This window comes from Haemaphysalis longicornis, unplaced genomic scaffold (genome assembly GCF_048455015.1).
Source record: "Haemaphysalis longicornis isolate Haplotype H1 unplaced genomic scaffold, Haemaphysalis longicornis Haplotype H1 scaffold_2, whole genome shotgun sequence".
Classification (NCBI taxonomy): domain Eukaryota; kingdom Metazoa; phylum Arthropoda; class Arachnida; order Ixodida; family Ixodidae; genus Haemaphysalis; species Haemaphysalis longicornis.
In genome coordinates, this window is record NW_027526295.1 from 44,207,308 (window position 1) to 44,233,638 (window position 26,331).

The 26,331-nt window shown below is 46.2% G+C and overlaps 1 protein-coding gene across 1 annotated transcript in view; it reads right to left on the reverse strand.

Moving 5' to 3' along the window:
* Window positions 1-1,956: 1,956 nt before the first annotated feature.
* The window catches only part of LOC144168867 (alkaline phosphatase-like), a 60,241-nt gene continuing 35,866 nt past the window's right edge, over window positions 1,957-26,331 (reverse strand). Inside the window, exons 3-8 of the mRNA XM_077697859.1 lie at window positions 24,381-24,614; window positions 13,378-13,576; window positions 11,894-12,034; window positions 10,605-10,796; window positions 7,147-7,254; window positions 1,957-3,407 (exon numbers count right to left, since the gene is read on the reverse strand). Coding sequence (XP_077553985.1) covers window positions 3,121-3,407; window positions 7,147-7,254; window positions 10,605-10,796; window positions 11,894-12,034; window positions 13,378-13,576; window positions 24,381-24,614 — 1,161 coding nt within the window. The 3' untranslated portion in view covers window positions 1,957-3,120. The remainder of the gene's footprint in view (window positions 3,408-7,146; window positions 7,255-10,604; window positions 10,797-11,893; window positions 12,035-13,377; window positions 13,577-24,380; window positions 24,615-26,331) is intronic.

The following is a 26,331-nucleotide window of genomic DNA, read 5'->3' on the forward strand; positions in this document are numbered from 1 at the left end:
TTCTCCCCTATCTTTCTTTCCAAATTCTTTATCTGTTTCTATAACATACAAGAAGCTCCCTTTTGCTTTCCGAAGTCTTTTGGACTGTCAACCCTTATTTCTGTCTTATTTCAACATGCCCCTCATTTCCAATTCTGATTAGCTATATGCATAGCGAGGGTCTCTGTTCTGGCAGTCTTGGTGCCATTGAGAGCTTAAGAGAGTTCAACGCTGGTCGACCACTCTCGGCATGCCGTAGACACTCGAGTCAAACCCCGGGGGTTAAAAGAAGGTCCTCTTGACCCCGATCAGTCCGCGTGGCGCTGGCTACCACCCCCAAGCGCAGGAAAAAATATACCTTAACATAAATACCCCCGAAAGTGGAGGGAAAAAATAGCCCCGCCTGTAGACGACAACGGCTACCACCGAGCGGTGGGAGAGTTCAAGAGACATGGTGCTTAATTAGTAACGTAAGGACTGGGGTCCTTGGATTGAACTGGATATATGAACTTTAATGTAGAGACTTTTTCGGTTTTCCTTGGAATTCTATTTTGGGGTATTTACTTGTAGGTTTGATTGTTTATTGGTTGAGTGCAATTGATTTTAGTGTGCAATAATTTTTTAGTGTGCAATAATTGTGTGTTGTGTTAAACATGCGAACGGCTTTCCTGCGTCCATCTCTCTGAGCTTGTCATCACAACCTCACCACACGTTCACGTGACAGTTGCGGGGCCGGTTTTTTCGCTTACTGTTGTGAAAACCAACCCAACAGGCGTTTGGAACTAAATGAACGCGGGGGCTGCCCGTTATATATAGAGATTTTTCCTGAAAGGTGCCTGTAGTTTTCTGTGCGGTAACCAACCGGGTTATGTATGACAAGCGCCAGCGGTTCACGAGGTTCGAATGGTTGTGACTATTCAAACCGCGTGTTAACTATGGGGGGGGGGGGGGGGGGGGGCTATTTAATGCCCCCCGTTGCTTTCCCGCTCACCTCCCATGTTGTTTCTTTTCCGTCGGGCTCCTCCAAAGGTACACATATTAAAGGTTTGCTCAAGTCAATTATACATTTACCGCGTTCCACTGCTCCAGGCCGGCAGGATCTATGGCAGCGCTGCCCAACGGCGGAGATGCGCGTGACTCGAGGCGCTCTCCTACAAAGTTTCTAGAACCACGTTTCACTACTACTCGCGCATTCCAAGCAGCACGTGGAACGTATCTAGTAGGCTATTTTTAACTGTTGCTGATTGATTTATTAAAATGCCACCACAAGCTATTTTGGCGTGGGCGACATCTAGTGACGGGTTTTTTTTCTTCAGGGGATATAATACTTCATTTCGCAAAAATCAAACATCCATTAATATATTTGTAAAGGAACACTGTAAATATCACTTATGTATTAATTTTCTGTCTATTATTTGTGTAATGTCTTGTTCTTGTTCAACAACGTTAACAAGTATGAACATTGACCCCTTATTCAACGTTTACATTTGGCTTTTAGTATGTAAGACTTTGCGCAGAATATGTTTTACTTTGACCGTGTGAACGAATCGACTCACCGAAAGACAGACAGACAGACAGACAGACAGACAGACAGACACACAGACAGACAGACAGACAGACAGACATACATACAGACAGACAGACAGACAGAGAGACAGACCTGGATGGAAGAAAAGTCATTGTTTGTGCCATGAGGTGTGCTGAGATTTCTGTGTCGAAAGCCAGAAATAATTGAGTATGTGTTCTTGCACTGTTGGGGAGCGTTGCTCTTTTGGGGCATTCTCCAGGGAACACACAGAAAAGATTTGCCTGTGTATGCTTGCGGCATTACGTTTTTGAACGTTGAAAATGAGGATGATGTGCCGTTTAAAACAAGTATGCCGTATAGACTCAAACCAATTGGAGAAGCAGGACGGTGGCACGCTACTCCGACCCAGATGCCAGACTCATCCGACGGTACTTCTGAGTTAATAGGTTCTTTTGTGCCGATACAGATACTTCAACCCTCTAAACAAGAGTGGCTAACCACAACTGAGGCATTGTTGGTAATGAAAGAATGCTGAAATCACCCCGCTGGACCAAGAAGGGTGCAGTTTCAGTGTTTTTTATTGAGTATACACATCATCATGTACGTGTGTTGTGTCTGTCATTCTGTCAAAGAATGCAATAAAGAAAAAAAGGCACCCATACAGACAGACCAAAATTCCGTTGCATAAGTAGCCCAAAAAAGACTATTGACTTTAAAAAGCAAGAGACACCCGAACGTAACTGTACAGAGAAGTTTATATTTGGAACTTGTGCAGACATACACAGCTATGTACAGAAATATGTACATGCCTTGCACAAGCACAAGCACTGCTTGAAATTTCAGACCCAATCATAACAATGTTCAGATGCTACCACTCTGCTTGGGCTTGCCCTGCTACTTCTTTCGGTAAGCGACGCATATATATGGCTCGAACAAGAAACGCTTCGGGACGGTTTAAGTCACACTGCTCCCCTTCGTGCAGATTGTCTGTTCCGTGAAATTTCAAGGAAGGCCGATCCCTGATGTCATTATTCTCAAAATCGCATAACTTTCAGATTTGTTACAAGCGCAATTGTATTTTCATATAGGTCTGTTACCATCGGAAAACAGTAATGGTGCATGAAGTATACTGCCGCGTTACATTTAATGGTACGTCATTTTTAAGCATTTTTGGGCAACCTCGCATTTTAAACCCATACAGCAAAAGAAAATAAGGTAAAAACACTCTTTAGTGTAATACGCCTTGAATTTACGCACACATTGCAACTTGGAATTGCACGGCTAACAATAAGAACGTACGTGATGCGGAATTCATAGTGTGGCATTAGGACGTATTGCCTGTTAGTGGCGCGCATTAAATAAAGGACAAATCTGAAATAGCAAGGTCAGTATTTAGTTTCGTGTCTCCGGCCAGCCGCGGGCAACTTATCCTATCCGGTAATTGTGCGGGGCATCCGGTGACTAAAAATCAACAAATCCTAAATTGAACGACCTTTCCGCCTGTATACTCGAATAGACCTTATTTTCAGAAAACCCTAATCACACGATCGACAAGTATTTAAGATTCCTTAACGCATTAAATATTTTCACACTAATGACTACTCTCACGGGCGTCACCGAAAGAGGTTTAGTAGTGGTGCCAGCGTCAACATGGCGAAAATTGGCGCGGTGTGGTCGCCTCGAGCGCTCCCGGCCGAGTAAGGAGGATGGGCACCGCATTTGCTGCCAGCGAAGTCACCCACACAGGCGGCGTATGCCATGACGTGGGGGATATACGTCTGGTCATGGACTCCAGAGTAGAGATGGGCCCAGGGACCTGTCGCGTATACCGCCACGTCCTCGCCACCGTGGGTTTCCTTGGTCAAGGGGAACGCGGACTGCTGCACGTAGTCGGGCCGCGCTGCAAAGAATAACAGCGCGATGGGGAACCCAGCCTTGTTCTTGGAACATGTGAAGCTCAAAAGAGAGCACACACCGTATTGTGTACAGGTAGTGGAGAAGCTTTTCTTCGGTGAAATTTAGGCCTGGTACACTGGCAGTCAGCAAAACTATGAAGCCATCGTGTTGTTACCATTGTTCAACCGTTCCAGGACAGCTCAACGACATTCAGAGAGCGAAACAATGTGACAACAGTGAAAACGCCGCCAATCGCGCCATTTTAGCGTACGAAAGGGAGCATGTGTTCCGAACCTGGAAAGAGAATGTGCATTCCCCCCGTTACCTGCGTCTCCATTTGACCGTCTTCTAATTAAGGCCCAATTTCTGAATGAAAACAGTTGTTTGCTTTTAGTGCGCCCTACCATTTCACTATATCTTTTGCAGATGTTCTCGTTACGGATTGTGAGCCCCGCGGGCATAAAAATACACACTGCTGTACAGACCATCTTCCAGTAAAAGAGCTGACGCGTGTACAGCGATGCATCTTAGCCTCAGTTCGAAGTACTGGTGCAAAAGACCAGGGTAGTGGCGACAGGCATGGCCAACACGAGAACGACGCAAATGGGAACGGCGCACCACATCAGTTCATGTTTCATCAACTGCGAACGCCGCCCACTTTTAAAGAAGGCGTGTTTGAAGACGTGAAAGATTGGCTTCAGCGTCACGAGCGGGTAGCTGGATTCCACAAATATGACCAAGGGCGGTATCTGTTCAATGGTGACTATGCAAAGACAAATTGTGAAAACCATTGCACTGAAATATATAACTGGTGAATTTCAGCGGTGGATTTTGATTACCTGCGCGCGCACTGTGGGCTAAAAAAAGATTGGGTGAAGCATCAGACAAAATTAACTTTATCATTTTTTTGAGATCTATTGCTCAGTTTTATACAGTAACGGAAAAGTAACGAGGGTACATTTTTCACAATATGAACACGGATATATCGAACTCGGTTACACCTAACTATTGTCTATATCGAACAGTGCCAACATCCCTTTGGAAATCCGATGAAAAAATATAGCGCTGTTCTACGCGTATATCGAGCTCCCCATTAGGGGTCCATTCGATATATCAAACGCTGCGCCGCATGTTCCCCTGCAAATGCGCTTCTCCTGACGCAATGTATGCGATGATGACGACTCTTCGCGGGCGTTTCCGCGGTCGGTGAGAAGAAGGCGGTGTAGCTTCGATGACCTTTAACACCTGCTCAGGCGCTTGCATGGGGGCCAGCCGCATGGCAGCGAGAACGCGAGGAAGGATTGGGTTCGAAAGGTAATAACGGGGGAGGAGAAACCGACAGGAAGCATGTTTTTCTGGCTTTCTTTTCTGCGTGCTTGAGCCAGCGGTTACCAGTGGTGGCTCACGCAGGGGGACCGGTGCGGCGTGGTGCGTGTTTTTTTGTCCGGGGCACGCGTTTCGGAGCCATGGTCACGAAAAAAAAACCGAGCGTGAATTTAGTGACGGCGGTATCCGAAATTTCTCGCAGTAATTTTGAGCGCGATACTGCGCATCAAACCTGATGTGAAGGGGAAGGCACCACTGTCACGGCCCGGCCAATCCAGATCCTGCGTGTGCAAACCGGCCTTGCGGTGCAGCTCCAAACAAGAGATTTTCGGACACCGAACACGGCGGCGCTGAGTGCGTCGGGAGTGAATTTTGAGAGATGTCAAAATTCCCCTGCGCCATTTTCAATCATACAACGGCACAGGGGTTCGTAAGTGCTGACTAAGATGGGCAGGCTGTGGCGGTCATCACCGATGCCGAAGAAGCGGAACCTACCAGCGGCCCTGACAACGGTCTGACCGCCTACTGCATCCCGTCTTGTCAGTGTTCATATTCGCCACTGTTGTGGGACAGTGTAAAACACCGAATTTTCTTCAATTCGACGGCGTTCGTAAGCTTAAAAGAAGTGTGATGAACTTTATGGCGCAGAAGAAGAAGAAAGCGGATCCCACAGACTTTTTTTTTCATGATAAAGTCATCGCGCTGTGGTTTCAATTGTTCGTGCTGTGAGGAACAAATAGCGGAGATACCGCTTGTCACAATCTCGGAACGCACTGAGTGGTGTGCCGGGTTATGAGAGAATCTTAAGACCGGCATATTTTACAGTTCGAATTATCGATATATCAAACTATTTCGCGATCCCCCTAGAGTTCGATATATCCGTGTTAGACAAACTCTAACTGTAACAAGTTACTTTTGGAAGAATAGTGTTACTTTTTGGCGTGGGTAACTGCAACTGTAACGCTTACTTTTTACTGGTAAGGTGCCCATGACTGACTTTGCGCCCTTTTTTAGACAGGTTACACAATGTTGGTTACACACAGCCGATTTTGAAGAACGCTGCTATTGGGCTGCCATAATAGCGTCCTGCCAGCAGCGGTGACATCTTTCCGTGGACGATTGATGAGGACGGCTGATAGCGGACGGCTGGCGGGCACGGACATTCGGAAAATGAATCTAATTACAATCTGACGTTATAAAATTGGATCAGGTTTAACACTTTGAAGCGTAGTTATCCGGAGCAAAGCCAAATACAATGCACTCAGTGTTTTGGGAGTTTGTCTTTGCTGGCCATTTAGCAGCATGTCGTGTAGCTATATCTAATATATGACTGGATTAATCGTTTCGCTTGCGCTGAAGGACATGAAACGACATCCACGCTGGCGTGCCATCGATGGCGAGACTGAGGGACGAAGCGCTGGCGAAGCATCGTTAAGCCTTTCCTTAGTCACGTGGTTCGCTTGCACGGCAGCGCGCGCACTGATGACCTAGCCGACGCTGAGCGATGAAGCGAGGGCGAAGCAACCGCTTCACACTCGCGAAGATACGTGGCACTGCAGCGGCGATGATCCAAGCGAGCGAAGCGATAAGATATTGAAAGGCGGAGTTTGCGCGCCCAGTGGCTAAGGCGTTGCGCTGCTGAGCACAAGGTCACGGGTTCGATTCCCGGTCGCGGCGGCCGCTTTTCTGATGGCGGCGAAAAGCAAAAACGCCCATGTGTACGAGATTTCGGAGCACGCTAAAGATCCCCAGGTGGTCATAATTAATCTGGAGCCCTCCACTACGGCACGCCTCATCGCCTGCGTTGCGTCAGCGTGTTAAACCTTACAATCAACAAATCAATAAGGGCTGAATGTCACTTTCGACGCAATGAATGGCCTTGAGAGATATAGCCGAGTATATCTATCGCTCAAAAACCAGATAGGAACGCAGAATACAGGTAAAAGCCCAGAAAGAAATCCTTGAAAACGCTGCGTTAGGTGAAACGCTTTGCTTCTTTTGATTACGCCTGTCAGTTGATGACGTCTCTTGGAAATCATTTGACAACGGAAAGACAAAGGAACCATGCTTGTAAGTGTTATGAGGGTGTCAACTCATAGATTAGCAAGCATGTCAATGAAAGCATTAGCGCTAGTTCTGGCACAGTGCAACACATAAATTAACGGTTTCAATCGCTGTAAGGAACGTACCATCAGCGACAGATCGTTTGATTGCTTTTAAACGTTTAATCTGCGAAAACCGAATATAATTTTAGCAACATATTCAAAAATGTGAATCGCTTTCGCTGTTTATGTGCATCTAGGAGTGTAATTGATTTGTGAAAAGAAACACGTTTAGTTCAATTTTCGGCAAAAAATCCTAAACAAAAAGCAGTGACCAAACTTACGTTAAGTTTAGCCATTGAAGAAAGTACTCACCGATATCGGAAGTAGTAAAGTTTGTCGAGTTCTGCGTGTACCCTGGGCCATTTGCGTATGCAAGTATTGTAAAAGGCAACTGGTTCACGTTCGAGTAACCTGCAATTCCTGCAAAACGCAAAAATAAAGAACGAAGTTACTCGAATCTGAGCGACAGTTTTTGCTTTCCTCTGCAATTGTAGCAAACACGCACATCATACATGTATCGCAAAAAAATATAAAAAAGCATTTTTGCGCCTGTCTTCAAGTTGTAGGTTCTCCTGTAAGAATCATGGTACGATACGCCAAAGTTCTAACTGCTTACGCCACAGCTGCGCGTAGGTTTGGATTCTGCTACGGCCAATTTAAAATGCAACCGAGTCCTGCGCACCACAAGAGCGCACAGATTGGTCAAATATATCACCTAGACACATCCGCAGGCAATACGGGCGTCAATCAGCGGGAAAACTTTAAAGGGACAGACAACCGGTTTATGTGGAGCGCATGTCCTCTTGATAATATGAAAGCCAGTGTTTTGTATACTAGGCTAACCGCAAAAGATTTCTAAGTAAACAGGCGGAAATAATTTTGGTTTGGGAATAAAGCTACTGAGGTCTGAAATGTGGCGACATGAAGTGACGAAACGCGGCATTGCGTTACGTGTCCCACGGCCTCCGCGATCGCCGTGCGTGTCCAATTAAGATCGTCAATTTTGACGCGCAATTTAAAAACCGCATGGAGGAGCAGGAAACGCTACCCATTATTGTTGTTTTAGCCGGGGACAAGTTTTTAGACGCCACTTTTAATTTACCTTGCAGTTAAAATAAAGTTGCAGCACGTCTCACTGCCACGGTTTCAAGCATTCCTTTTTGCCGAACACATAAGGCTCGGAGATCTAAAAATTGCGATTTCAAAAGTTCTAGGGCGCAATAGGGGAAATAGTTTCGGGTTAAGGAGTTTTAAATGATGCGCTTTCATTTGGGATATTGAAAATACACTCGTCTAAAATCGGTTGCCTGTCCCTTTAGGCGGTTCAGTAGGCAACAAAGCCCTTATGACACGCAAGCGATGCATAAGTTCTAGGTCCCAAATTTTGGCTGTCTGCGGGCCAACCCCAGGCAAGGAGCCCCTGCAAAGTAGACAAATAAAATAATGAAACGGAGTGCGCCCTGTTAGAAAACGTCTGCGCATGCGCAGAGTCGCGTAAAAAGCGGAGAATGCGCGGCGGTGACTGCTGGAGCTGGTTGGTAGCCCGGGGGCCCTATTCTCGACTGCACAAATTGTCGGCAATTTGCCGGAAGTCTTGTCTGATTGGCTTTCAACTTTGATCACGTGCTTCCAGTTGATAAAGCGGTTGTGTGTGTTGTCGTCATTTTACCGTTTTGTGCCGTTTACGGGCGCCCAGTTGTAAAGTTTGCCTTATTTCTTTTTTCTGAAAGCGCATAATTCTTGGCCGTCAATGAAAAACCAGACTAAAAGCACTAGACATGACAACGTAGGCCTGTCTTTGCTATTCAACAACAATAATGCCAGTAATACACGCCCTCTCTGTGATTGGCTGAAAAGGCATTACATAATTTAAACAGTTGGCGGGAATGATTACGTCATGCATTGGCAAGTTGAGGCTGCGTAAAAGTGACGGAATACTACGTAACAGCTTGAAAATGGCAGATGTTTTTGTCGCAAAATACAAGCAAAATAGGGCAAAAAATTGTCCCGACGTTCGGCGCCGTGAAATGTCCGCTTATTTGCAGCAGGCGGAGTTTTTCATGCACGCTGTTTAAAGCATGTTTCCTACCGAAACAAATTATAGTTTCAACTGCTCCCAAGTCAGCTATCATGGAACATACAAATAGCGTGCAATATTTTGCTTTTATGTTTGGCAGTAAAATAAAAATTATTTGTTGGGCGTAACCGCAACATAAGAGGGCAGTACAAGCTTCTCCATGACAAAGAGAACCCACTGCATGGCGTTTGTCCACACTCGTCCTAGCAAGCTGTTAGGGCACATGATCGAACTCAAGAGAAAAATAACAAAGAAAAGTGACTGGTTCATTACAGCGCTTATTGAAGTCGAGATTGACGAATGAGTGAATCGGCGAAATCTTTGCGCTCCGCGGTTATGAGGCGTAGCGCTTCGCTGCTCTTACGTGTCATAAAAGCGATGATCGCGGCAGTCTTTTTCTGTGATCCCGCCATACGCTTTTAACATAGCAGCAGACGATGGCGTGGCGGGGAAGGTGATAACGCAACAAAACTTGCATTGAAGAAGAGAGGCGAGCTACGTTACTAAAAGCGATTGAAATAAATAAATAAATACGGTAAAAAAATTGTGTAATGTTTTTTAGCTCGACATCCGCTTTCCGCTCGCTTTTGGATCAACGTTATTTGATCGCCTTGTGGTGTTGTCGCCAATTTTGACCCCCAGAAATGTGTTTTTTTTTTTGTTAGCTTCAGCTACCGTCTTAATTTTTATAGTACATGCCAAGTGTTTTTATATCTTTCTTGCACAATATTTGATAACTTGGTTGCGATCTTTATGAGTGAATCGTCAAATTACACTGCACGTCGTCATAGCTACACGTGCCGCACGTTACTGACTGCTTACGTCGTGCTTACGCAAAAAATTGCCGGCAATTTGTGCAGTCGAGAATAGGGCCTAGGGCCTTTTCCATTGCTACCAGTCATCAGTAAGTCAGGGTGCTCAGCGCGGCACAGAATTCGCCGGGGCGTACGACTGGCCACTCAACGGCGTTCAATCCTCGTGCGACGTTACAGCAGTCATCGGCGAAACCCCCACCGTCTTAAAGCAAAGCGCGAAGAGCCATTCCCAAGAGTCGTCTGAGGAAGGTTGCGATAAATGGACTCTGGATGGTTTTGCGGTAGACTTAGTTGCGAGGGGAATCAGTTACCGTGAGACGTTCTATCTTTTTATCAACGTAAGCCAGGGAGCGTCCCAGAGACATTATGATGTTTTGCCCACCGGCAGATTATCATCGTAGTGACCAGCATTTGTTGAGTGTCGCGTACCACATGCTTTGAACGAAGATAAATTACTGCCATCCCTACAAATCCTCTGGAAAAGCGTATCAATGTTTGGATGGTCTGCTGAGGCGTCGCAATGTAAAAAACCAGCCTGGCCAATGAGCTGCTGGAATTTCGCCATGTACGTTCTTGCTTGGGGTAGTATGCCACTACAGAAGTGGGTGAACTCCTACAGCCTGTGCATTACCTTGTATAGTTAGGGATTTCTGTGGAACACGAAGGCGAGTGCCTGAGTTGAAGCCACCGTCAAGACGACATCGTGGAGGACATCGGAGTTGCACTTTTTCACAAGTTAGGGCTTCAGAAAAAGTTCTGTAGTTCTTTTTTGCTTTTTGGAGCACTTAACTAACGCTTTTAGAATTGGTAGCTGTGATGTGCCCGTTATACAAGGCCCACTGGGCATTGAATTAATGACGCTGTGCACATACACTCACCCAGGATGTTAGCACCCCTGCCAGGGTATCCTCCCATTGAGAAGGTGTGAGAGTGGTCAGCGGTCACCACAATGAGCGAGTCCTTTGGGTTGAGCCTTTGCTGCGTCTCGGCTACAGCCTGGTCGAACTCGAGGGCCTCTTCCAGAGCAGAACCGCCCTGGCTCCGGTGGTGGGCCATGTCGATGCGGGCTCCTGCCGGCGAAGGGAACACGCAGGATGTGCAACTGACAGTCCAAAAAATTATCTCTCTGTACTTTTTCTAGTGAAATTGTGTGCGTCAAGATTTAACATCGATAAAATATGCAAATATATAACGGTTTGCGTTTAAGCTTACCTAGGAAATAATTTATTTGTGCTGCTAATGGCGCCTGGGGAAATAGAAGGCTAAGCTAAAGTGACCGTTTGAAATGGAGATGGGGAGCCTGCCCGTATTGTGCTTCATAAACATTTTCAGGCACGTAAGGTTCGACGAGTACACGTGTTCATGCGCCTTTCACAAGAAATATACCCCGTTCGGCCTATGACCCTTCGTTGCACCAAGACCTCTTCATTTCCTCTACCCACACTTTCAACTATTCACCACAATATTGATTTATCAGTCCTTCTAAACTTGTCGATTCCGCTCTAAATTTCTCGCCAGTACCATGACGGAAAGCTTTTGTTGAATTGATCTTAACAATCCCTCAGATTCCCGTTCCTTACTGATATGCCTCGCATTATAATTTTTCAACCCGAGTTGTCGTGGCACTCCTTGAAGTTGTACCCATAAAATCAATAGTCATAGTCACCCTCACAACCCATGTAAAGAGGTGTATTCGGCAACCCTTATTGTTAGGTAACCCTTACTTGTCTCATCGTTTATCTCTCAACTATAGGCGGTACAGCGATGTTGATCGTATTTCAAAACTTCATTGCGATCCTAAAAGGTGCCAGTCACCTTTTACAGCGATAAAAACGTCGAATCCTCGTCGTGCACTAGTCAATGACGGTGAATTCTTTGAAAGCAACCTCCCCTATATGTATTTTAGTTTCACAAGCGGCCACTGCGCTAGTTTTTTTGAACGGCGAGTCGAACTTTAAAACTCCGATTGTCTAGCCGTCATGCAATTGTTTATGGGCCACGTGTCAAAAAGATGATGGTGATAGGTGTTATCGTGTGTGTTCTGGCCTTTGGCGAATATGCAATGGACATGTGGGTTCGCGCGCTGCAGATGATTGTTATGACGCAATCAATCTTTCGCCGTATTTGAAGCTATTCAAAACGTGCCTCAAGCTGTTCGAGCCCCTACCTTCTACAAGCAGTACAAATCCATCAGGCGACCTGCTGAGCAGCTCGACAGCGACCTTGGTCATTTCCGGCAACGTAGGCTTCGTCGTGTTGCTGTCGCTCCTCTCAATCACGTAAGGAACATGATCAGTGTCGAACAAGCCTGGAGACATATTAGCAAGAATAATAAAAATAATTACAAAAATATAATAATTATAAGAATAGTAAATATTCATACAAAAATAATTAGAAATTATAATACTTATCAGAATGGGTAGTTAATTATCAAATTAACTGCACCAGTACACTGCCATGTTAGAGCTTTGGCAGCCACGTAGGAAAGCTGTAAGTGCGCTCAAGACAAACGAAGTATCACGTGATCTGTGCCGCACATAAAACATCAGAGGCATGCTTCAAAGAAGTTAGCTGTGCATCTTTGTTTAAAGTTTCATATGGGCATAGAGTTAGGACATTATATTTCCTGTCCATTATTACGCCTCGATGCCTCCCAAGGCTGTTAAAGAAATTGCAGAAAAAAGTACAGGGGCTTCTATTCAACGCGTCATATTGTTTAGCGACGCTTTTTAGGAGCCTAGGGATAACCGCTCCGACCGTTGCTTAGTTGAAACAGTGGAGCGCCTCGGATCTGAATTCGGAGAAGTATTGCGATCGCCGCTTACAAAAGGGCTTTACAACAACGTCTTATTTTAGTCCGCAGGGGATTGAGCAGCAGGGGGTGTTGTTTTGGGAATGTATGAATCCACACAGCACCAGTAACCACACTTCATTTTGTTACTGATTGGTTCAAAGCAGTTTCTTTTGTGAAGTTGCACATCACCGGGGTATAGCTCTGGGTATTGTAGGGCGGCGCCATACTGTATGAGACCATGCTAGCATAGCGTAATCGCAGCACACTACCTTGATGATGCAGAAGCCCTGTGCAACTAGTGCACGTGCTTTCAGGAAGCACGTGAACAGCCGTTGCATGAATTACAGTCAGGTGAAACGATCAAGCAGTGCACAGATATATCATTATGGGGATGATGCAATCGAATTCACATCCCCAGTTTGCATGTTTGACGCTCTTACAATGCAAGCAGGCCGCTACATTTAACGACTTGCTTTTTTAGGGGCGATATGTGATGCTTATGCCGTGAAATAATTACCAACCATGCTTATGTTTTGTAATTTTTAAGACCTCACTGAATGAATGCTACAGATGAAGGGCAAATTATTATTTGGCGTAAAGCACCGGCCCTCCCACCTCTTGCTGTTCTCTTTGTAACATTGAGTTGGCATCAATGGCAAGAGTAGAGCAACAAGGTCATGGCACACGATAAGAGTAATGTGGCAAATACTGCAGGCACCTTGCTTACATTTCAAGAAAGAACTATCCTGAGTTTTTGCAGATTATTAACACTTTCGCAATTGATGATTGAAAGTCAGATAAGCCACCAACACAAAACTGTGGCTTGAGTTGACTCAAAATATGTCCACCGTTCTCACCTAGAAGGAAGTCTGTTTTGTTGGGGTTAATGCTCAGCAGCTGCTGCCGTGTCCAGACGTAGGTGGCATTTCCCAAATGTGACCTGGCGTCCTCCCACTCCTTAATCAAATCCTTGCCATCACTTCGATCCCCCGGCTTCTTCTCTTCGTCCGGGTAGCTTGAGTCTCGAAACATCCTCCGCCCACCTCCTAATATCACCTGAAAACAGGAAAATAACGAAAGTCCAACTCAGACCTCTCCACCCCAAACTCGAGGCTCGGGCCGATGCGCGTGCGTTGCTACGGCTTTTCAAGGTTTCAACTATGGTCACCGTGCAAGCCTTCCGGCCACCGCACCGACCGTGCTTTGGGTTCTAATCGTTTCAGTGGTCAGGTTTGGCCACTTTGGCAGGTGCATTTTGTGGCTGTCGCTTCTTTCGTGAGCCGCCAGCATTGACATTTCGTTACCATCATTTCTACTCAACACTTCTTTGCCGTTCATTTGGCCCTCCGCTCGCAGCACACTCCGTTTTACACTGAACGACGGCGTAGATAGGTCAGGTAGTAGTAGTAGCGGTTCGAGAGAATAGAAGAGGAAAGAAACTGACATCTGGGAGTCCACCTTCATGCGACCCAGTCAGAGGGAAGGCGAGTGAGAAAGTTAAAGGGTATAGTGAAAGGAACAGAAGAGGAAAGAGAAAGGAGGAAAGCGAGAAAAAGTTTGAGCTATCACATCAGCAACGGCCCAAGGTTGGCAGGCAGGTGTCAGGCAAGAACCGTTGTGTCAAATAGCCTAGGCGGGTAGCCTAGAATGGGCTGGAAGGCTTCCCAACCAATTACGTCAGCTGCCACGGGGAGAGAGCGTCTTCCACCGTGAGACATGGCGCTCCAAGAGGCTGAAGCTGCGCCCGGAGCTTTGTCCTGGGAGCATGATGCTGGGGGCAGGAGCAGAGCAGTTGCTCCAACGTCTCAGGCTCTGGGCGCTTGGGGCAGGTGGAGGCCGACCGGCGGCCGTGCCGGTGGAGACCAACGTGAGTAAGGCAGTGAGGAGCCTCCGCTTCCCGAGAAAGAGCCAAGGCAGTGCCAGCGCTGCGAGCTTGGTTTGACCTCGCGTCAATGCACTGTAATTCTCCGTTCTCCTGATACCCTCTGTGGACGGATCGATAGCGCAGATTTCTAATAAATCTTGCCATGTATTGCTCACGCAACAAAACAGGCGCAGTAGACCTGCGATTTCCCAATTTCCCGACGCAATACCATGCGAAGCAGTTACCATGGCTGGGATCTTCCAGCTTCTACCAAAAGTCCCCAACTCTTCAAACTACAGTGTTGGACATTGACGTTAACTTGTGTTATAGGGTATCCTCTTGGATTTTAAACTTCGCTTTACATTTTTTTGCGGGAAACGTGGGCCAAAAGTCAATGTCTTTCGGAAGACATGCTTTGTAATGTTTCGGAGCACATGCAACATTTCTTCCAAGCCATAGTTAGGCGAGGAATTTCAGTATTTTCCAACGCTCACTGATAACATGCTCTTTATTCCTTCTAAAGTTACACCGTCTCCCGCAATTAGTTGTTTTCAGAACAGTGCATGCAGGCTCTGTGTATGGATTTAAAATAAACACTCGCTAAGCTGGGGCACAAGGAACATCGAGTAATTTTTCCCAAATTGCCAAGTTCGTCCACAAACTATACGCTTCTATTAAAAATCAGCCTTAAGACCACTCATTCGCTCCAAATATAATATCCTGCTTATTTAGTTGTTTTATAACACACGTGGCAAGTGCGCATGATGGTTGTGTAATACGTTTAAGCAATTGCACGACTAATTTTCATCCACGCTTCTACATAATCTACGTGTACATCTAAAACTCTAACCAAACATCACCTCTAGCATGGCCGCCATCCCAGGGAAATTGACTATTAGGGTGACTTGGAGTTTTTCTACGACATAGGGCAATCTTAAGCTCAGTGTTGGACATGTTCCTCTAAAACAGGAAGGTAAGCTCGCTCCTCGTTTCTTCGCAATTTTGAAACGAGTTCCCGTTACAAGTATCCTTTATTGCGAACGGAACGCGTTCCAGTTCCACTTCGAACATTGGAACGTGTCGTTACATTAACGTTACATTTAATTTTTTAAAGATGTAAATGGGGTGTAGGATATTTCTGAGGTGATATAAAGTGAGGAACTTAAAACTTACACAGACCTACGTATATTATACGAATAGGAACACCGCCTGCAGCCGATTATCTGAAGAATACAAGAATCCACACAAACGCTCCTAGCCGAATTTTTTTCAGGGAGCACCGCACAAACTCTAGACATGTCTTACTGGGTTCCCAGACAGACTATCGAACCCCGTTTTATCGAACGCCGTTTTATCGAATGCCGTTTTATCGAACCTCTACGTCCGTTTTATCGAAAGTGTTGTTCTGTGGCTTCCATTGCAATTTTCGGGGTTTATTTTGTTTACCTGGTCATCGCAGTAACCTAATGTGCAGATAGCTTAATTCTAAATTCTCTGCCATGCATTATATACAAAAACCTGCACACATATGTTGACGCGTCTTTCTCGTGTTTTCGATCGCCCTTGTTTTATTAGAGTTTTTTTTTATTCTTTGCGTCTTCACTGATTGCAGTCAAGCAGTATGTCCCCCTTGTTTATATCGCAGAACTTGCCAATATAGTAGCTACACCATGCGCAATATTCCTTAGATGCGTATCGGTGTATTTAGGTGTGTGTTGCCAAACATATCCCGAACGCCATGGTTTATCAATACGGGATCTAAAGTCTTCTCCTCCCCGAACATTCCTAGCAACGTGGTTTGCATGCGACTCCTACTCGGAACATATGGTCACATTGTTTGCATTTGGAGAAATATTGTGACAATAACTTTAGAAAGGTTAGTGCTGTATGAATGTTACAGGGGGAGGCTTTCTGGCAGCAAAAGTGATGCCCCAACAGAGGTGGTGGAGTCTAGGAGAAATCGTCACAAGTGAACCCGCCACAGCCAACTCCTCATATGTGAACTCTTGAAGTAGCACAAGTCGTCATAGGTAATCTGGCACTAGGGAAGCTCGCAACCTAGAATATTTGGACAATTGCCCATGCCGTCACAATTTACATTTTTTATTAATAATGCTCAAATGAAAAATACGGGATTTCGTATAATTCTCTACTTATACGGCAACACTCTTAATCCCCTGCTTCCATTCGCCGACCCTACGTTTCCTTGGTGGCCTTGGAGGAACACACCAAACCAGACAGTGCATTTTGTTGGGTTTTTGTGTGCTTTGCTCAACTAACCATACGGTCCATATTATATTTTGTTTGCTCGTTCTCAATTTTTTTGAATTGATACATTTTTATTTCCGGGTAATCGGGTGATGGAGCTGTATTGAGTAGACCATCACAAGTTTTCTCTTTTTGGTGTTTACTATTTTGATCTTACAGTTTTCTTATGAGTTATGATAAAAAGGTAAAAGAGTATGGGCTAGAAAACCCAGACGTATTGGGGTGCAACAAGGGGGCACAGATGAAAACGAGCGAGCTTTTGGTGACTATGGTGACTAATTTTGTAAATGACCTTTTTCTTGTTAGTTCTAAGCAAAACATCGAAAACCGTAGGACAAGGCTTGGTAACGTCTCAGCAACCGAACTCAGTGCCCATTAAGAATTACGAATGCAGAAATCGGTAGAGACCTTTGCTAGCGCGTCAGTTAGGTTTCTTACATGGACTCACAAGCGCCAAGAAGTGCCTTACTAATGTCGAACATACGCGGTGAAATAGATTGTGCGTCAACACAAAAGCGGTTTATACAAAAAAGTACAAAGCACATCCAGTCATTCTAGTATATATGCCACAGTGACGTGATACGCTTCGGATCAGAGAGCAACGGAGATTCGTTATGGCAGTAACACCTTCGCAATAAACATAACAAGAACAATTTTGGAGAAAAAATTTCGCGCATCATAAAAACAAAGAGCACGCAGGAAATAAAAGACAACTGGTACAAAGACTACAAATTCTGTTAAACAGCTCGCTGTGGAGACAAGATTGGCAAACTACACAGCGAGGAGGAAACTGAAAAAACATTCTGCAAATTTTGTTACAAGAAAGGACGTGAAATACAATTTCGATAAAACGGCTTCGATAAAACGTCCGTCGGTAAAGCGGCGTTCGATAAAACGGCGTTCGATAAACTCCGGGCCCCGTCTAACTGCGGGTTTGGTGCTCGTTTATTGTGGCTGAAACACATATGGCACTTTCCCCTTCGGCCTTAAAAATGCGCAGTAAGGTTACTGCGCTTGACATGTTTTAATAGAAAGTTACTCACATGCAGGAACAAAATAAATTTCTTGCATAAGAAACTCTGTCTAAAGGAAGAATACATAGGCGTTTAATGAATGGTTATTCAATATTGCAGTTTATTTAAAATATATTACACGCCCTCTGCAGGGAATTGAGTGTGATCTGTGTGATCTGTGTGATCTGCAGATCACAAAGCACAAATTTGCGAGTAACAAAATACAGTAGAACAAGTAATAGCTACGAGGTTGGCAAGACGAGTTTAAGCCAGAAGACGATAACAAGAAAAAAATAAAAGTCAACAGCGTAGACACACATGCGACCTACGCGCAAGAATTACAAAGTATATCGATCGCAATCAGGGTAGTACACAAAGGAAACAAGCAAAGATAGCCAAATATGTGGACGCGACGCACAAATCAGTGGCTGTGGTTAGAAATGCGCAGAAGAGAAAATAGCACAGTAAATAACGGGGAGCCTAATCACATGCGTAAAAAACATTGACAGGTTGAAACCGACCAACTAAAGCAGCTCTTAACGCTGGCCGTCCACGTTTGGGCGGCCTCTATCAGGTGTTGTACATACGGCACGCGACGAAATTGTGCTCAAAAATGACGAAATTTCTGTCTTTTGTCAACAGTGCGCATGCAATACAAAAGGACCTGACACTCCCGTCGACCCATTCCCGCCAGATCGGTGACATACCGCGTCGCGAGGAACTGCGCGCGTACTCCCTAACTTCATGCGGTATGGCATCCCGAGACACTGCGGCGCGCCCAGCTCTATTTATAGCCGGTGACCCTTCGAATGACCTCACAACGAGCGTAACTCATTCTCCCGAAAGCAACACACCCGCGCCTCACGCGCAATAATGTGGCAGTTACCCCTGACAGTATCAAGATAAGGTGGTTTTACAAGGGACCAGCATCGCCGCTCGGACTTAGACAACCTTTCCTGGCCTCTCCAGACAAACGATGCACAAAGCATTCTCGCGCTGTGCTATTCATCCGCCGAACGCCACGTAAGCTCAACTGGCATGAAATCAAGCCCTAACTGCGGCCCACTGCGTGGTTGTTATTCTGCCTTTGAGTTACCGTTACAGTTCCACCCACCCTTAATGAAACAGTGGCGTTCCTCCGTTCCTCCAAAAAGGAACTAGTTCCAGGAATGCCATTCCTTGGAACGCCGTTCCCTACAACACTGCTATAGCGGACAATAAAACGTGATAGAATGCCTTCGACTAGCTGCAGTTAAAGTTTTTCTAAGAACTAACCTAAGCCACTCGTTTTAATCTTTTCGCGCACATTTGTGATAATGCGTTCACGGTGCATCGTGCGCAAGATTGAACGCTCTACCACATTTACTTCTTCTAGGTCATTGAAAAGCACTTGATGCGCTTAATTTAATTTATCAAAATTGAGTGCGAACTCGCACTTAGTACTTTTCACAAGTCTTTAGTACTTAGTACTTAGTACTTTTTACAAGTTAGTTATTTGACCTACCCCGGTTTTCCCGTACATATAAGCATCTCCATATAATTAATCGGCACCTTCTCCGTAAAATCACTGGTCATCCTCAATTAACCCCCCTATGCTTCTTTCACCGCACTGTACCCCTTCTCTCCCGTGATATACTCTTAGAAGATACCAAGCTGCGTCTTCAGGAACATCTTGAGCGGTCCCCACAAGGCAAAAGGCTAGAGTCTGATGGGACCACATAGATAGCAAATTCTACCCTCCTGGTTACCCGTTGTTTCTGCCACATTGCTGGCGGAGCGATTGGCATCCCTCGGTACCCCCATATACCTCCGGGGCAGCGTACCATCCACAGCGACCAGACGGAAAACAAAATCGACATTTTTAAGGACACCACTGTCGCATATCGGAGGTTGCAATCGCATGGACATCTTCCGACGCCCCTTTGCTAAACGGTTCCGGGCAGATCTGCAATATATCTGGCTCAGCTGAATCAGCCGAACTCGTGGGTGTCTTTTATTCTCTTCCACTCCATCCGCGACCATTGTGGTTCCTTTGCAGCCAGAAAATTTCTCATCATTACGGGCTCTCACGTCGCCCTATAAAAATTCAACAGTACCTTTACACCTTATTATTCTGCTACGAGCATCATCATCATCATCATACTTCACCAGCATATCTACATCCACTGCAGGGAAAAGGCCTACAATGCACTGTGTGAGGGATTACTTCACTACAGCTTGCCTGCCCTCGAGCCTCTCACAAAAACCAACTCACTGCATCTAGAAGGCTTACAAGCCAAGGTGCTTCGTGTGTGCCTTAGGGTGCCTAAAAATACTTCAACCCTTCGGACTCTCAGGGATAGTAGGCGCCTCTCCAATGGTTCTCTGCCAGCAAGAACTCCTTCGTGCACGCTTGCGGTTTGTGACCAGGACTGTCGACCATCTGCTGGCTTGTGACTCGGAAACCGAGGTTCGTGCCTTATTACCACCAGTGTATCAGAGCCCACCAGAGCATACCAAGCCACCGTGGATACTTTCATTCGGGAAAATAACATTAACCAGGCCCGGCATCCAAAGCAAAGCTATGTTGCTTCTGCCTGCTTTGAAATTCTTTTCATTTTAAGACATATCTACTAGCTACCAAAATTAAACTCACATTTTCACGGATGGATCAGTAATGGATACGTCATCTGCCATCGGAATATGGATCCCATCAACCCGCACAAAAATTACCGCAAAACTAGGTCACAAATTTTCATCGATGGTTACTGAACTCACGGCCCTGCATGCTGCATTGCAACACATTTTAACTGCTCTAGTTCAGGCATGGGCAATCTTCACCGACTCTCGAGCAGCCCTTCAGCACCTCGTGGTGCTGCCACAAGAGCAGCTTGCTCAAGAAATATTGGCCTGCACACGCAGGCAATAAACAAACACCACGTCGTTGTTCTGCAGTGGCTTTCATCTCACTCCGGTGTGGCTGGCAACGCCGAAGCCGACAGAGATGGAGCATCAGCGCATTTCAGCCCAATTATTACTCCAGTGCCTTTCACAAGGTGAGACGGAGCGACACTGGCGTCATCGCTTGCCAAGAGTTCTCAGCGATTGCTGTGGAGCGACCCAAATAAGCCCTACGATCCGTTGCACACAATAGACCCAGAGTGTCGATTTCTGATGCCCAGCGGTCTGTGCAAGCGAGGTGAAGCTCTCCTGCATCGAATACGACTAAATATAGCTTACACTAAGCATTTCCTTTTTAAACGACGTCGAGTTTCCTCACCTCTGTGCCCTACCTGTACAGTTCGCAAGGACCTGAAACACGTTCTCTGCGCATGTCCTCGCTACGAACTTGAGCGTACCACGGCAAAGCTTTCTCTGGGGGTGCCCGCGTCCACCCAGATCTCTTCGAGTCACCTGCTTGGGCCCTGGCTTACAACAGGCATGGCAAGTCACGCAACAAAAGTTCTCCTAACGTTCCTCCAGAGCATTGGACTTGTGAGTGAACTGTGAACTCTCAGACAAATGACAATACCGCCTGATTGTGTGTGCTTTTTGTGTTTGTGTGCGTCTGTGTGTTTGAGTATTGATGTGTAAGTGAGAGTTTTTATATATTTTCATCACACCTTTCCCCCATCTGGTGTAGCAAGTCGGGCACCCAGCCTGGCTGACCTCAGTTGCCCTCTCTCTCTCTCTTTCCCATGAAACCCCAATTACTGCAGTCGAGGCTCCCTAAGAGGGTTAAACTTAAGTTGAGAACGACTCAGCGCGCAATGGAACGGAAGATGGTAGGTGCAACATTAAGGGACAAGAAGAGAGCGGAGTGGGTCAGGGAACAAACGCGTGTTAAGGACATATTAGTAGAAATTATGAAGAAGAAATGGACGTGGGCAGGGCATGTAATGCGAAGGCAAGATAATCATTGGTCATTAAGGGTAACACAGTGGATCCCTAAAGAAAGCAAGCGTTGCAGGGGGCGGCAGAAAGTTAGATGGGCAGATGAGATCAAGAAGTTTGCGGGGATAAATTGGTCGCAGTTGGCGCAAGGCCGGAGTAATTGAAGAATAATGGGAGAGGCCTTTGCTCTGCAGTGGACGTAGATAGGCTGGTGATGATGATGATGATGACTGCCCCAGTCGAACATACTTCACGTCATTTTGAGGCTTTCGACTGGATGGCATCTCCGTTCACATCGTCCGTACCCCGGGACATGTGCCTGGGACGTGCACGGTAACCACATGGATCACACGACCTTTCGGGAGTGGCTTGGCAGACGTCCTGTGGTTTCCAGCTCCCCATTGGAGCAATCGCGACGACCGGACTGGCAACTTCGCCCGAGGAAATTGAAGGTAGAGGGTCGCTAGAGGCTGCAATATACCACCCCAGTGGGTGTATTATACCCGCCCAATACGCTCACGCACTCGTGGGAGGTCATAGCTAATAAGATCTATCACCGCACATACCCGTCCTGCAATGTAAAAATGGGCTTCGGAGCCAGCTCGCACATCTGGCGCCTCACGTATTGTGATCATACATGAATCACTAATCTATATCACCCGATAAGGAACTGTGTTGCACTTCACTAGTGGTCGCCCACACTATTGGAACTGGGTTCCCCACCTGCGGAGAAAGAAGAGAATTTGCAACGCGTTGGAACAAACCCTTCATCGGCAGAGAAAATGATTGTATCTACACTGAACAGTGCTCTGCACAAGATGGTGTGATAACTTGTCTCTTCAAGGAACCTCCGAAAAACTAAATGATCTTCACGCAACCCTTAACTTCAAAATGATCTCTATTGTTTCAAGTGATCTTGATTTCCCGACGCTTGCACAAACCGCATATGCTTGAACCGAGATGTCTCTTCTACTGCTATAGTAATTGTGTTTGCTTTTATACACTGTAAAAAACATGGCCAATTTTACTTAGAAGGCTGTTGGTAAAATGTTGCCGGGCACATTTCCGTAATTTAGACAACGGAAAGAATTGTAAGGACGGGCATTCCGTAGTACGGAAACGCCGTAACAAAACAAACACTCCGTTTCAAAAAGCACGCCTTTGCGTAATTGATAGAACCTCCAGAAAAGAAAAAAAATACTTCGACGAGGAATCGAACCCACGACGTTGATAGAATGGGCACGACGCTCGAGACCACTGCACCACCGCACGAACGCTGCACTTGTGCCGAAGAACCTGTATACTACATGGATGTCAACACTGCGTGTGCCATACATCGGTGTTTAGTAGCTGGCTTACAGATTTCCTGGCTGATAAAGTGCGATTTCTTGAACAGCGCTTGCGCAGTAAGGTTCCGCGAAGCCCCCACAATAGTTGATCGCCATCAACTTCGCTGTTTTGAGAAAGCGCTCGCAAAAATGTGCGTGACTGGCTGCGACTGCGATTTCCCACTGCATGAGTAGTGCTTGCTGTGCTTTATTTTTAGGCTTTAGGCTAAACACTTCGGCCGATATTGATTCCTTAAGAACTAAATTACCGTCCGCAACTCTGCTTCTGCACGCAAATGACCTTATAATTTCTACAAGTGTGCCAGTCACACACGCTTGTGCAGTTTGCAGGTCCGGGGCAGCGACGTCGCCGGAGCGTCGTAAATACAAGATACAACGCTCGTGTTGAGCGGTATAGGCCTCATGATCCTCACTAAGTTTACTACACTTTAGGCACTAAGGAAACAGAGCCGCATTCATTACGCCACGAATGTTGTCGGGGCGCAGTTTTCGCTTCTCGATCAATTCCCCACGATCGTCACGACAATATATTTCTTGCAGTTATTATTAAACTGATCTGTTTCTGTTCGGCATCATACAGAGGAAACGCCCGTATTTTGCAAAGCAGAAACAGATTCCGTTTGACGTGTAACCGAGAGAGTATCGGTATACTGAGGGACGGAGCACACTTCCGTTAAATTACGGGTGTTTTCTTTGTTCTGCATCAAACAGAATACGGCTCTGTTTTATTACGGCCATCGGGATCGTAATTTTGCCGTAAAATTGCGGATTGTTTTTACAGTGTACCAGCACACTGACATCCCGTGACGGAAATAAATACTCTTACGCATTCCTTCGAAACATGAACCCACTTGTTTCTTGGCTGCCCTAGTTCCACAAGATTCCTTTACAACGTATACAATCTTTCCTAAAGAGCTCTCCGCTGTAGCGCTTCCTCAACGCGATCCCAGTAGCTTATCGCTAGAATTCCTAAATATCTAGAATATCTGGAAGCTTCTGCAAGAGCTACATAATACATTTTGGGGTTTATGAGGCACGCCATATTGGAGTGCTCGGGATTAATTTTGACAACACGGGACACGGGAGTTTTCGCTGTTGACGTTTATCTGAAAAGAAGCAACCAGGGCCTGAATCGAACCCACATCCTTGAGGTAAGCTGTACAATGTTTTTGCCGCTGAGCCAGGCGGCAGGTCTCTTCTAAGAGCTAATCTCAAAATCACATAATTGTCACTGTCGGAGTCACAGACTTTTGGACCTTTGCCAACACTGCACACCTTCGATGGCAATCATTTTAAGCATAAAGTAGCAGAACAGATAGGTATTCCTGCGTCAGTGCCTTTTTTGTGTATTTTTATGAATGCGTGCCGCCTTCAGTGATTTCTGAGGGCGATCATGGATCGTGCTACTTCAGGCGTGGGGTGTTGTGCTTATCCCCAGCGGCAGTGTCAGCTGTGCTCTCAGAGATGCGAGCATCGCCTGCAGGGACACCTACTTTAAAGTTCGAGCCAGGCTGCCTGTGCACCAGCTGGTAGGCGATGTCTTCGGCGTTGCAGCCATCGGGCACTTTGCTCTCCCAGTCACGGTGGCCTGTGTGCGCATAGCTGCCTCCGGGGGTGGCGTGCGTCACCCTCGCTGTGGTCACGATGCCCGTCCACATGCCTGCATCCTGAGCCCACTGCATGATGCTCGTCAGGTACGTGCTGGAGTCATTGTGGCAGCTGCCTCCCTGCGCAGAACAAACATGAAATGAGAATTGTGACAGTTGTCTCAGACTTGACTCCACACGAAACATCAGTTGTGTATTCTAGTGTCTTTGCTCTGACTTGCTCCGTACGTACGTTTTAGATGTAAAACAGTTGTCGCGATTCGCTTTCGCTTCCTGTTTTCGTCTAGAGTGGTGCGGTGGCTATAGACACCGCGTATGGAACAGTGCGATGTTTTTCAAGATCTTCATGTTCCTCTTAAGGTTATCCGTGAGGAACGCGAGGAGAAAGGCTGTGTTGTAAAGAACAGCCATAAGGATAGGAGTTCTTTATTGTGACAATATGTCGTTTGATGCAGATTTACTGCGTAGCGTACTTTTCTCGCGTCTTTTTTACGAGTAGCGCTTCTAACAACAAACTAACGGCGAGCAGGGTTAGGTCAATCGCATAGAAATATAGAAGTTGGAGGTACGCCGGTGAGTCTTGGTTGTCGGACCTGAATTGTTCCGCTGCGCACCGGGCGTGTATCTGGTTTCGAGGGAGTCTCTGCATCTTGCCTTCCGCCGTGCGACCTGTGAAGCTTACGACAGCAGGTGTTGCAGCCTAATGTCTTTCTGTTAACCTGCAATGTGGTGCTGCTAAGCCGGTTCTTGGTCTGGTTTTCATTCTTTGCGGGGAAATGCTGATAATGCACGTTGAAGGCCCCTCCTTTCGGTTGTTTTCCACGTGCAAAAAGCCTGAACAGAGGAGCTCTTGTCACTCAGTTTCTGTCGTAACGGGAGTGAAAGCTTCATTCATGGAACAACTAATTTCCTCCTCGAAAACTTTTCTGTTCTCGGAAGATACCTGAGATGAAATAACAGAGGCGTTCAAGCAGGTTCCGAAGTCACTCCTCCGCTGCTCAGCTGCCCAGTTAACATAGACAGCGGCCGATCATCCAAATCCCAGGGTTCTGTGCATGCTTATCGCTGATTGGGGGGGGGGGGGGGTAAAGAATGTTCACGTTTCTCATCGACGTCCTCTCTGTAGGATATCAACGAGGCACCCAGCCATCGCAGCAACAAGAAAGAATGACGCAGCTTGCGCGCTGGCGGTTAAATGTTATTAACGGCACGGTAAATGACTTCGAAAGAAGTGCTCGGACACTTATGTCTCCTTACGTTATCGTAAGGAGAACGCCTGCAGATATCTGTTTATAAATTCTTTGCTGCAACATCGCATTTGAATTACTTCCTCCGCTTTTGTTTCTTCGTCTTTAGGCAACAATTACTTCGTCCGCCGTCTCTTCTGCTTCACCGTGTATGCGTCTTTTCCATCAATTTTGTTTCTTCGTCTTACGGCGCAAATTACATCAGCAAGCAGACTGACACCTGCCACAGCTTCCCAAGTATCAGTGGTTTGCGTGGCTGGTACATGAGAAGCTCCTCTCCTCACGTGTCATCAATCGCTGGTGTCACACGGACGCACTATTATTCTACACCTTTCACGTTTGAAATTCATGATTTGGTAAATTCTGTAAAGTGCGTACCATCGCTATCATCATCACCAGCCTACCTACGCCCACTGCAGGGAAAATGCCTTTTCTATTAATCTCCAATTATCCCGGTCCTGGCTAACTGCGACCAATCTATCCCCGCAAACTTCTTAACTTCTTGATCTCATCTGCCCATCTAACATTCTGCCGCCCCCTGCCCCGTTTTTCTTCTCTAGGGATCCACTCTGTTACCCTTAATGACCAAC